Source organism: Phyllostomus discolor, chromosome 6 (genome assembly GCF_004126475.2).
Source record: "Phyllostomus discolor isolate MPI-MPIP mPhyDis1 chromosome 6, mPhyDis1.pri.v3, whole genome shotgun sequence".
In the NCBI taxonomy this organism is placed as follows: Eukaryota; Metazoa; Chordata; class Mammalia; order Chiroptera; family Phyllostomidae; genus Phyllostomus; species Phyllostomus discolor.
The window spans coordinates 14,404,018-14,415,438 of record NC_040908.2 but is presented as its reverse complement, the minus strand read 5'-3'; the positions used below and the strand labels follow the sequence as shown (position 1 = coordinate 14,415,438).

The window sequence follows — 11,421 nt, the reverse complement described above, 5'->3', positions numbered from 1 at the left end:
AACTTTGAGGTTAATGGGCGATAAAAATCTACGGGAAGGAACAAGGAAGAGGGTGGAACTTGAGGGAAGAGGTCGATTTGGCAGGGTGGAGAGTGGAGAGTCCTGACAGCAGGCAGAGAAGTCTGGGACAGCCAGGGCTGGGTTTCCCCTTCCAGGCAAAGGGGAAGAAACGGCTCTGGCTCCCACCACGGTCCGTCCCAAGTCCCAGATGCGCAGGGAAGTGATCAACAGCCGCAGACCTGAGGAACCTCTCCAACGGGTTCCTGCACAGACATTCACTACCCCTGGAGGGCCTCCTGCCTGCTTGTGGTATCATGTAAGACCACGAAACCTGACGCATCCTGGCTGGGGCGAGGCGGGCCGGCCAAATGAAAATAACTAATCACAGTTAAGGAAATGTGCTGCTCTGTGTACACTCCTATGTTTGAGGATGAGATTCATACCTGCCACACTGAGGTGCAAGGCTGGCCGGGCCTTACAGTGAGATTTAAGAGAGTCCAAACTCCCACAGGACAGACAGCTTAGGGAGTGATGGATTCCTTAGGAAGGGAGAGGAGAGAAGCTTCCTGAAGGAGATGGCGTTTGAGATGGGTCCTGAGGAATGGGAGAATTTTCGTGGGTTGGGGATCAGGACAGATGGAGGGAACAGGCCAGTTGTATGGATTTGCTGATTTAAGCAAAGGCCTAGAGGTGGGACCAGGCAGGGCAAGGCAGGGAAATGGGAAGTGGTTTAGTGTGGCAGTGCTTAATGGGATTTTGGAGGTGATGAGATTGGAAAGGTGCCTTGCCAGCGAAATTTGGACTTAATCCTTCACCCTGGTGACATAGCTTAGTAAGAAGCTAGGATAATTCCTTGGCAAGTGGAATAGGGAAGCTGAGACAGATAGCTAAAAACAAAAACAAAGACAAAAAAACTAGCTGAGCAATTTATAGACTGGTACAGAGGGTCACCAGGGAGGAAGGCCTCCTGGCAGAGGGGCAAAACTGGGGAAACAAGGACCTCACCCCCAGGGTAACCTCTCCTCCCCTGGCCTCCCTCCCTAGAGATAACATCTGAGTCTCGGTTGTATGGGGTTGGCCAAGGTTGGCCAAAACGTTCATTTAGTTTTTTCCCTATGATGGCTCTAGTAGCTCCTAGTTGTCTTTAACTTCATTCGGAACAGTTTTGTTAGATTGTATTGTGATGGCTGTCATATCAGTGTGCATTTAAAAAAAATCAAAACTGGTGAATTTTTGTGAGGCCATTTTAATATTGAAGATGGAAGAAAATATGCAACATTTTGGGCCTGTTGTCCTTTATCATTTCAAGAAAGGTAAAAATGCAACTGAAATGCAAAATGAGACTTGTGCACTCTATGGAGAAGGTGCTGTGACTGATAGAACGCGTCAACAGTGGTTTGCAAAGTTTCTTGGTACTATTGACATTTTAGCCAAATAATTCTTTACTGTGGGGCTATCGATGCATTGCAAGATGTTTAGCAGAACCCTGGCCTCTCCCCACTAGAAGCCAACAGCAGGAGATAGCTGACACATGGTGAAAATGAAAAATATGTCTTTTATTTTCCGGAAGAAACTAAACAAACTTTTGGGCCCACCCAGTATTTCAGCTCAGGCCCAGAAGAGCAGCAAAAGCACACAGCAATGCCCCCAGCTGCACTGAATAAGGACGCCCTGCCCTGGCCCCAACCACCCCGAGGCTGAGGCTGGCCAGGAGCCCGAGAGGACACGCTTGGAAAGCTCATGGTATGTTCCCTGAAGATGAACATTGGGCAACGCTGACCAACTACCTTATCCTTTTATAGTACCTACCTGGGATAATGGAGGAAAGCCTTTTAAAATTACTCATGGGGATTAAAAAATCATAAAGACCAATAAAAATAGGCAAGAAACTTGTTGGAGAGAGAGAAATGAAATGTGACCAGAAGTGTGTGTGTGGGGGGCGGGGGAGGGAGTCAAGGAGAAGTGAAGGAGGGGCGGACAGTTGCTTGTTTTAGGCGTCTGCCTGGAGCCATCAGGGACATGGAGGTGGTGTGGAAGAAGGGTCGTGGAGTGGGGCCGCGGGAGAAACAGCCCCAACTGTACCGCAGGAGGGTCAGGAAACAGCCACCAGGACTAGCCTGAACCCAGAGGAGCCTTCTGGAGGTGACACCTCTGTGGTTGTTGGGGGTGAGTAAACCAGGAGTCAGGAGGTGTGGATTCTCATCCAGGTGTTTAGCACCCTGAGTGAGTCATGTCACCCGTGGGCCCCAGTTCCCTTCCTCGTAAAGGAGGGTGCTGGGCTACTGTCGGCGCTCTGCGAGGACGGGCCTGGCACCCACGTTCATTCTGTGCCCTCAGCTCTTGCTGAGCTTCCGGGACCTTTGTCTCGTCACTACGGCCGTCTGCTGGGGACAACCTGCAGTCGTGCTGATGCACCTCTCCGCCAGGCCCCCCCCCCCCCCCCCAGTCGCTTCACTGGGCTGCCCGTTGTCACAGCCATGGCCCCAAACCTTGTTCCTCTTCAGGGACTGGGGGTGGGGCACCCATGTCTCCCCTTGGAGCCCTGGCACCAGTGTTGGGAGATGGGGCCCAGGTCAGGGAAGGTGGTGGTGGCACTGTGCTCCGCGGCCACCACCTTGTTTGGAGAGGGGAGCGAGCACTCAGGGTAGCAGAGCATTGAGACCCGGGCTGGCTTAGCTGAGGGAGACACGGCACGAACTTTTACCACACGAGTTTATTTAAATAAAAGTGAACACATATGCAGGCTGGGTGGCCCGAGCGGGCAGGGGTGGGGGGCCGGTGGATGGGAGGCGGACGCACAGAAGGGTCTCAGGGAGTCTGTGTGGTATGAACGGGCTGCGGAGGGAGTGGCTGGGGGCCTCGGGGCAGTGCTGGCCTTTGGGGCTGGGGGAGGGGCGAGGAGGGGGGTGACTCTGGTGCCAGGAGGTCATGTTCATCCCTCGCATGCTCCCCTCCGGCTCCCTGACCACCGGGGCCTCGGCACGCCCACTTCAGTCCCCTGATCCCTCTCCTGACATCAGCCTTCCCCTCAGCTACTGGGGAGTCAAAAGACAAAATAAATAAGAATCGGTGAGTCCTGCCATGGCCCGGCAACAGGGAAGGGGAGCCAAGCCAAGCACACTGCCCCGGAGCCCGTGCTGTGAGCCCTGGGAAAAGAACAGGTAAAGTGCAAGGAAAATCCAGTAAGTAAAAATATACCAATGACTTTGTCAAATATACAGCTGCTGGCTGTCAGGGGAGCGGGCGGCCGGCTGGGGCGGGCAGCAGGAGCACCCTGGGAAGTGTTGGCCGACACAGCACGGAGACAACGGAAATAAATAGGGGTGGGGAGTGGGCAGGCGTCCCACCCACTGGGCCAGGGCCCCTGCCTGCCCACCTGCCCCATCCCCTCGAGCCCCCCTTGCTGACTCCCCAATGCTGTGGCACTGACACAAAGCACCCAGCCGACCAGCTGCAAGGGAAGGATTATAATGTGGGGGAGGGAGGGGAGGCGTGCAGTCAGCCAGGGCCAGGGCCAGGGCCGCCCTCAGTACTCGTCCTGGTCGTCTTGTTGGTGCTCCTCAATCTCATCGTCCTCGGGGGGTGCAAATCCTTCCTGGAGGCGGGAAGGGAGGGGAGATGGTGAGGCAGGCAGGCCGGGCCAAGGATGTGGGCTTGTATAGGGAAGCTGGGAGCAAGGGCCCAAGTTCTAGTCCTGCTTTCCCTGCTAGTCAGTGCTCTCCGTGACCTGGGCTCGTGACTTCAGCTCCCTCCCCTCATGGGTCCACGCTCTCCAAGGCTCCTTCCTGTCTCAGGGCCCGTGGCCAAGGGCGGGCCCAGTGGGCCGCGGGCAGGAGCAGGGGAAGGCAGGGCTCACCTCGGTGGCGTAGAGAATGCTGATGATGCCCGAGATGACGGGGCTGTTCTCGCTTTCGTGTTCCTGGCAGATGAGCTCGATGTCCCGAAGTTTGCTGAAGTAGAAGTCACGCTCCTTCTCCAGCCCGTCCACCGTCAGCTTCAAGTCCAAGAGCTGCTTGGGGCGAAGCGGGTGTTCAAGCCAGAGCTCCCTGCCCCAGGCTCCCCTTCCCACCCTGACACCCCAGGGGCCTGGCTGCTGAGGCAGGGCTGTCTCAGCTCCCCTGGCCCGCCCCGCTCACCTGCTGGTTGAGTTCGAGAATTTGGGCATCGGTCTCATGGCCGCCATTTCGGGCTGATGGGGGGTTCTTCCGGAGGATGCAGGGTGGGGCCACGTTGCTCAGTCGGCCAGAGGTCTGCATGTTTTTGGGGCCTGTAGGGGACGTCCTCTGTGGAACTGCCCGGGGGAGAAAGTTCGGAGGGGGCCGCGTGAGCCCGTGGCTCAGGTGGCAGGGGACAGCCTGGTGTGACGAGTGCAGTGGCGGGCCTCTGCAAAAGGCAGGCACGCATGCCCTCCCCTCCTCTCCCACGTGGGGGCATCTGCGTCTAGGCCTCAAGCCACGGCCACACTCGACACCACAGCAGCTGGGCGGCCCTGCGGCAAGCCTGGGGACGGCGGGGACCACGGGAAGCAGACGAGGTGGGAGGCTCCGAGGGGGAGGAGAGCAGGTCTGAGGGAGACATGGGGGGAGGGAATGGGGTGGGGGACTTAGGGGCCCTCTTGGACTGACCGCTGAAGCCTGAGGGACAGCAGCTGGGGCTCGAAACTAGCTCTCGCTGGGCCTTCCCTGACAGATGTCCCAAAGCCACCCACACGGGGGACCTCAGACTGTCGGGACTGGAGGAACAAAGGAAACCCGCCCCTGCCCCTGCCCCCTGCCCCGGGGCTCCCGGCCTCAGGGTGGGCTCTGTGCCCTCCATCGGGCCTGACTCAGGGAACAGCATGCTGTGACCACGGTCCTCTAGCCGAACAGCTCCCACACAGAGCAGGCTCCTTCTAGTGCAAAGCAAGCAGGTGAGGGGGGCCGGCCTGGCGGGGTGGCAGCGCAAACAGGAGGGCTCTGCTATGACGGGTTCAGATGCGGGCGGGGGGACGCTCCTCTCCCTGTCTCTCCCAGCCCCCGTCCCCTGGAGGCCCCACTGCTTCGTCCCGTTCTCCCCTGGAGCCCAGCTTTTCAGAGGCTCATCTCCGGAGGACTTGGGGCTGCGGGCCTTTGGAATAGGGGAAGGTGCAAACACGCATGGTGAGCCCCTGTCCCCAGGTGCCCAGTGGGCAGGGGACAAGAAGGATGCGCAGTGCTGGCACCGGGCCCTTGGCCTGGCTGGGCCCGGGCAGAGGAGCCATGCCGTGTGCTGCCCTGCCATCTCGAAGCAAACACGTTAGTTAGCTCCTGTTGCAGAGGGAAGTGCCCTAGGACCCCACCGCCAGCTGCCACCTCGGCTGGTGCCAGTGGCTCTCCGTTTGGAGCCATCTCTGGAGCCCTCTCCTCCCTCCTGTGACTCCCCCGGGCTAAGGGGGCAGCAGGCGGCGTCATCTGAACTCCGTGATAACAGTCTCCTCTAGGCTGGCAGGGCCGGGCCGGGTGGCCCAGGAGGCGCTCCTGGCTGCAGAGCCCTGCCGGCCCGGCCCCCCACACTCCCTCCCCCGGCTCGGGCACGTTACCTGCTGTGCCAATGAGTTTCTTGGATTTGTTGAAGATCTGATCACCTGGGTTAGGAGGTGGCGCTACGTCCTGGCCCTGCCGCGCCAGCAGAGGGTTGTATTCCTTTCCATCATAGTTTGCGTCAAAGAATTTCTTAAACCACTGAATAAACTCAAAATTATCTTGGAATTTTCCTTTCACTAATTTCTCTACGGGAATGATCTGAAATAGACCACATAAGCAGAGAGCTTTAGCCGCCTGAGGCCGGAGGGCTGCCTTCCTCCGTGAGAGGCCCCTGCTCTGGCGACAGCCAGCCCCCAGGCCGCCGGCTCCTCCGCCGGCCGCCCTCCCGAGGCACCGGAACAGATGGGGAGGCTGCAGGCCCCCTCCTGGGATCCAGAGACAGCCCTCCTCCAGGCAAGGAGAAACTGTGTGGGGGGAGTCCCTTGGTGCTGCCGCCTCCATGTGGGGTGGGGGCTGCTGGAACCAGGGCCTGGGGCCGTCGAGGCGGTAGCGTGAGCAAGAGACTTTCTTGGGCCCTGGAGAAGGAACTTGCTAGGAGCAGCACACCGAGCCTCAACTGCTGGGATGGACAGGGTCCAGAGAGGAGGGAGGGGCAGGAATGTCACCAGCACGGGACGTGAAGTGTAGGGATTTTCACTGTGCCTTGAGCTGGTGGGGGGGGCGCACTCCCTCTGGAGAGCTGGGGGTGGGGTGGAGAGAGGCGTGAGAGCTGGAGGACCCTAGCAGCCCCTTTTGCCCTGCTGGTGGGCCGTCTTCTTCCCCAGGGTCACACAGCTCCTCAGGGCCCCTGGGAGCACAGGCACCTACTTTGTCAACACCCATCTTCTTGAAAGCTGCTTGCAGCACCTTGAAGTTGTGGATGTACTCATGCTCCAGCTTGGCCTGGAACTTCACCTTCCTCAAGTGCACGCAGCCAGGGAAGAGCATGTCCATGAACTGGCAGTAGGCTGCCCCTGCGGAAGCGAGGCTGGCTGAGGGTCCGGCCGCTCCCCCACCGAGGCCGCGTGCCTTCCCTTCTGCCAGGCCCTGTCCTGGCCTGCCCCCCCCAACACCGCCCCTTCTCCTCTCTTCTGTCCTCTTTCCGGGGCTGCGGCCAGCCCTACGTGCAGGACAGACACGGCCAGGATCCCCACAGCGTTCCCAGAATAAGGGCAATTACTATTTCCTGATGCAATTGCTATGCACCACCGCAAACGTAATTTAATCTAACAACAATCCTAGGGAGATGGGTGACATCATTTCCATTTTACAGGTGGGAAAACTGCGGCCTAGCGAGGTGCACCGCCTCACCCAGGGTTGCGCCACCAGAAGAGCTGAGACTCGGACCCAGAGTGGCTAGCAGAACCTCGTGCTGTTAACCTCTGGCTTCACTGCCTGTCCCCATGGCCCCGGACCTCCTGCAGCCCTTCCCTGCATCTCCCCTGCTCTTCCCGGTCCACGGAGACCCTGGCTAGCTTGGGGCTCTGTGGCTCTCCTCCTTCACTCTAGTTACAGGTGACATTCTCTGCTGTGGTTCCTGCCTTCCTCCTTCTCCCTCCAGCAGGGCCCACGCCCCCGACTCCCAGCCTCCTACCTGAACAGAGCTGTTCTATCTTGGTGTAGTTGAGGTGCAGGGAGTCGTTGACCCATGCAAGCATATCATGGCGACTCAGATTCTCACTGGTCACGGATGTGGAGTACACATTGACGGCCATACCCCAGCTGCAGAGAAAGTAGAGTGGCAAGGTCAGCACCAGGGCACTCGTGCTGGGCTTTGGCTGTTCAGGAATGCAGGCGGCTGGTGACCCCTGGGGAAATGAGAGGCGTCTCCCTTGCAGACAGCCCTGCGGCTTCCCTCCCGGAGAGGGGCACCTCTTCCTTCTTTACACATTTGATGATTGTTTCCTAGATGCTAGGGTGTGCCAAGAACTACTGCAACAGAATTAAGTGAAGTGGTCTCTACCTCCGAGGAGTTTAGAGACAGGCAAACCCCCACAGCAAGGCACATACAAAGGTCAGGGATGGCCCAAAGAAGGGGGTGAGTGCTTCTGATTGGCAGGGTCGGCAAAGGCTTCAAAGTGGAGATGCTGGAGCAGGGAGGGAGCGGGAATTTTCCAAACACACGGAGGGACGGGGTACAAGGGCAGGCAGGCCCCACGGACCAGCAGGAACAAAGGCATGGCTTATTCCAGGGCTCCGAGCTGCTGGGCAGGGCCAGGCGGCAGGTTCCCTGCTGGGGCAGGCGCAGCGAGGGTTGGCAGGGAGGATCTCCAAGGGCTTTGTCTGCTGTGGGGCGGAGTTTGGGCTTTCTGTTTACACAACAGGGAGCCATTAGAGGTGTTTAAGCAGATGTATCCCGACCAGATCTGTGTTTTAGCAAGCCGGCTGACCTCCGCCTGACTTCAGGTCCCACATTCCTGGCGGCCTGTGGCCTGTGGTCTGCTGGCTGTCCCGGGGCACCTAGGTTCCACTTGCCCAGAATCTTCCCTTAAAACATGCTTCTACTGCTGTATTCACGATCCCGGTGACTGTCACTACCAGTCGCCCAGTCACCGTGTTAGAGACCCATGGGGTCATCCTGGAGAGCCCACTCTTCCTCATCCTGGTGTCTAATCAAGTCCTGCAGCTCTGCCTTCCCAGCAGGCCCTGCTCTGCGCCACCTCTCCTGCCACCTCGGGGTTACGCAGACACTCTCTCTGGCCAAGGCCCGCGGAGACCCCCAGGAGGCCTTCCAGACTCCCGTCCCCCCAGGCCCTCCCTGGCACTGCTACAGTCGGCAGCTCTCTAAAAGCAGCCCCGGCCTCCTCCCTCCCCAGCTTAAAGCCTTGCAATCAGCAGTCACGCAGGAGACACCCGCTGGCCAGGTCTGCCTCGCAGACTTGAACTCGTTAACACTCACAGTGTTGGAAACATTTTTGAATCAGTGCCCGATATTTTAAAGTCGGGCTGTTTCACACAAACAGTTTGGGATTTCCGGCTGCTTCTGGCGATCCTGGACCTATGTAAGCTCCCTGCACAGCAGCCTATTTTGGAGCTGAGCAGAGGCACCCGCTCCGGCTAACAGGTGGGAGCCCCTCCCCCCATCTCCCAGCAAAGGCCAAGCGTCGGCGCTGTTTATCGTGACGTGCACTGTTATGGGAAGAGGGGAGTCTTTCCTGTAACTAGACTTTATCAGAAACGGAGGAACAGAACACGGACCGAAGGGACTGTGTACTCGAGAACCGTGACGGTGTGTAGTTCTGGAGTGAGGACTGTGTCCTGAGGCTCACTACGCTGAGTGTCTCAGAAGGGACAACACACCCGCTTCCTCGCCCCCAGCTGCTGGGCTTCCTCATCGAGTCTGGTCTGGAACCCAAGGTGAGTGGCACAGCGCCTGCCCCGAGCACCCCCGAGGTTCTCATCAGGACAGCGCCTCGGACTCTCCTGCAGGGACTCCGCCGTAGGCGGGATGAGGCCCAGGAGTGTGCAAGTGTCTGACTGTATGTGATATCTACTTCCCTATATAATAGATAACCTGTGTATAACTGTGCATAACACACTATATAATACACTATGTAGAACACATATATTTACACACACGCAAATACAAACACACATATATTATATCAACGTAGTTACGAGCACACGGCAGGTGATTCTGGGGCGCAAGCATAGCAGGTGTTGGAACCTCGGTCCTCATCTGCAACCAGGAGCAGAGCCCCTGTCTCTGCCCCAGACTGGCTCAGGTTCGCCAGGGACGCTGTCTCTGCCCTGGCTGGGGGTGGTTTTGGCTCAGGAGGACTCGTCCGAGGTGCCCAGGGGTCTCTGAAAGGATTCTCTGCCACACTGGCTGGAAGGCCCTGCCCTGGCCGGGCAGCTCAGCTGGTTGGACCGTTGTCCGGATAGGCCAAGGGTTTGGGTCGAATCCCCAGCAGGGCACACACGAGAGTCAACCAAGGAACGTGTAAGTAAGCGGGACAACGAATCAACGGTTCTCTCTCTCTCCCTTCTTTTCTCTCTCTGAAATCAATTTGTTAAGAGAAGGTCACTAAGGACGCAGCTTTCCACTTCCTTGACCCCCGTCACCCAGGGAGGGCAGGATGCCCTTTAGCTCTCCTCTCGGGGACTCGGCCCCGTAAATACAGCTACACTACGGCCAGCAGGTGGCAGCCAGGGCCTGAGCAAAGGCTCCTTTAAGTACTTCCCCTTCCCCCTCCTGTGAGCCCCCTCTCCCTAGCTCCACCGAGGAGAGGAGAGCCCTGCATTTGACCCGGTCCCCTGGAGAGGGAGCCTGGAGGGGTCAAAGGCGGTGGGGTCAAAGGTGGTGGTGCCAGGGCAGGGCCTGAGAGGACCAGCTGGGGTGGCTCAGAGGACGGGGTCTGCACTCAGACTCTGGACGGAACTAAACCAGTGTCCCCATGCCCCAAAGCCACGTGTTAAACTTATCAACACGTCTAACTTCTGAGGACTTTTTTTTTTTTTTTTTTAGACTGGGGGCTGACTCAAGCCTAGACTGAAACCAGATCAGCCTCTGGGGGCAGAGGTTTATAAAGCATTGGTCCAAGCATCTGCCCTAGGCGCACCAGTTGCCTCCAATTAGAGTGGAGATAGTCTGAAAAGACTGCTAAGGTTAACGTACCCAGTACCAGGGGCCGTGTCCTGCTCCCTGAGGTAATGGGAGGCCACCCAGGGCTGCTCCAGTGGGGACTGCCGGGCCAGTCCCCACGTCTCCACTGTCACCTCTGGCACATGGTGACTGTCAGGAGAAACAGCCCTGACCTGGTCGTGGCACGTGGTCCTCTAGGGCACTTGAAAACCCCATTCAGGATCAGACCGAGGACGTGACCTTGGGAAGAGCCTGCTCAGAGGGGTCTTGACTGCTGTCAGGTGTGCAGTCACGGGAAGGAGAGGTTGAGGAGGACAGTCCAGTGGTACTGAGAAGCGTTCCCCCACTTAGGACCACAAGGGTCACGGTGCCTTCACTGACAACAGTTAGCTCTCAGCAGGAGGGGTGGAGTTCACGGTCACTCTGCAGCCTGGGGCCTTGAAAATGGTCATGGCCGAATCTCACCGTCCCTCGGCCAGAAGAGTTCCGAGAGACCATGCAGTTTCTTCCCAGATTCGGAGGGCTGCACTCGGATCTGGGGATTTATCCTTCTGAACCATAAATGGGTGTGCATGACTCTGAAATCTCCCATTTCATATGTAAGAACCTTATCATCAGACTAAACCTGGTTTTGGCTCTTTAAGTCTTCAGTGGAAATCTGTCCTCCACAAACATGTCCTGAAGACAATTCAGGGCCCCACAGTCTGCTCCGATTCTCTGGTCCCTAGAAGACCCCAGTGCAGTCCCCAGGCCTCAGGCCCCCGCCCAGCGTGGCCACGGAAGGCACCGCAGACCCCGCAGCCCTGCAGGGTGCCCAGGGCCGCCTCCTGCGGCTCCAGAACCCGCGCGGCTCCGGCTGGTGCGTCTCTCCACACGGGGCCCCTCTCCTTGCTCGGACAGTGAATAGAAACCTCACTCTCTACACCTTTTTCTCTTGGTGAATCCTTTCACAGCCGGCGTCACCAGCCACCCTAACATCTCGGTGGCCTTTACAGGGACATTCTCTAGTTCTCCCTCGCCTCTGCCTCCTGAGACTTGTGAACAGGGGAGCAGGGGGCAGCGGAAGTTCGACCTGGGCTGACCCCCAGCCCTGTCTCCGCGAGGCTCGGAGCGAGGATCCTAATGCTCCTCCGTCTCTCTGGACTCTGCGGACCGCCTCCTCCTCACCCACCTTCACGGCCAGCGGTCACCCCGTTCCCAAAAGCAGTTTCATTTGCCAAGTCTTTGTCCGGAATGTCCTGATCGAAAGAGTCATGCCTGGGCTCTGGACGGCACCAGAAAGCCTTAAGGAATTCA

The 11,421-nt window shown here is 58.2% G+C and overlaps 1 protein-coding gene across 3 annotated transcripts in view; it reads right to left on the bottom strand.

Annotated features, from left to right (window-relative positions):
* Positions 1 to 2,694: 2,694 nt before the first annotated feature.
* MAPRE3 (microtubule associated protein RP/EB family member 3) overlaps positions 2,695 to 11,421 on the bottom strand; it is a 43,691-nt gene continuing 34,964 nt past the window's right edge. For 2 of the 3 annotated variants that reach the window (XM_028516215.2, XM_036027747.1), the window contains 6 exons: positions 7,135 to 7,262; positions 6,369 to 6,514; positions 5,558 to 5,759; positions 4,137 to 4,291; positions 3,857 to 4,009; positions 2,695 to 3,595 (listed from right to left, as the gene is read on the bottom strand). In XM_028516215.2, the coding sequence (XP_028372016.1) occupies positions 3,527 to 3,595; positions 3,857 to 4,009; positions 4,137 to 4,291; positions 5,558 to 5,759; positions 6,369 to 6,514; positions 7,135 to 7,255 (846 nt within the window). In that variant the 5' untranslated portion in view covers positions 7,256 to 7,262 and the 3' untranslated portion in view covers positions 2,695 to 3,526. The remainder of the gene's footprint in view (positions 3,596 to 3,856; positions 4,010 to 4,136; positions 4,292 to 5,557; positions 5,760 to 6,368; positions 6,515 to 7,134; positions 7,263 to 11,421) is intronic. The other variant, XM_028516217.2, reaches the window with a different exon arrangement.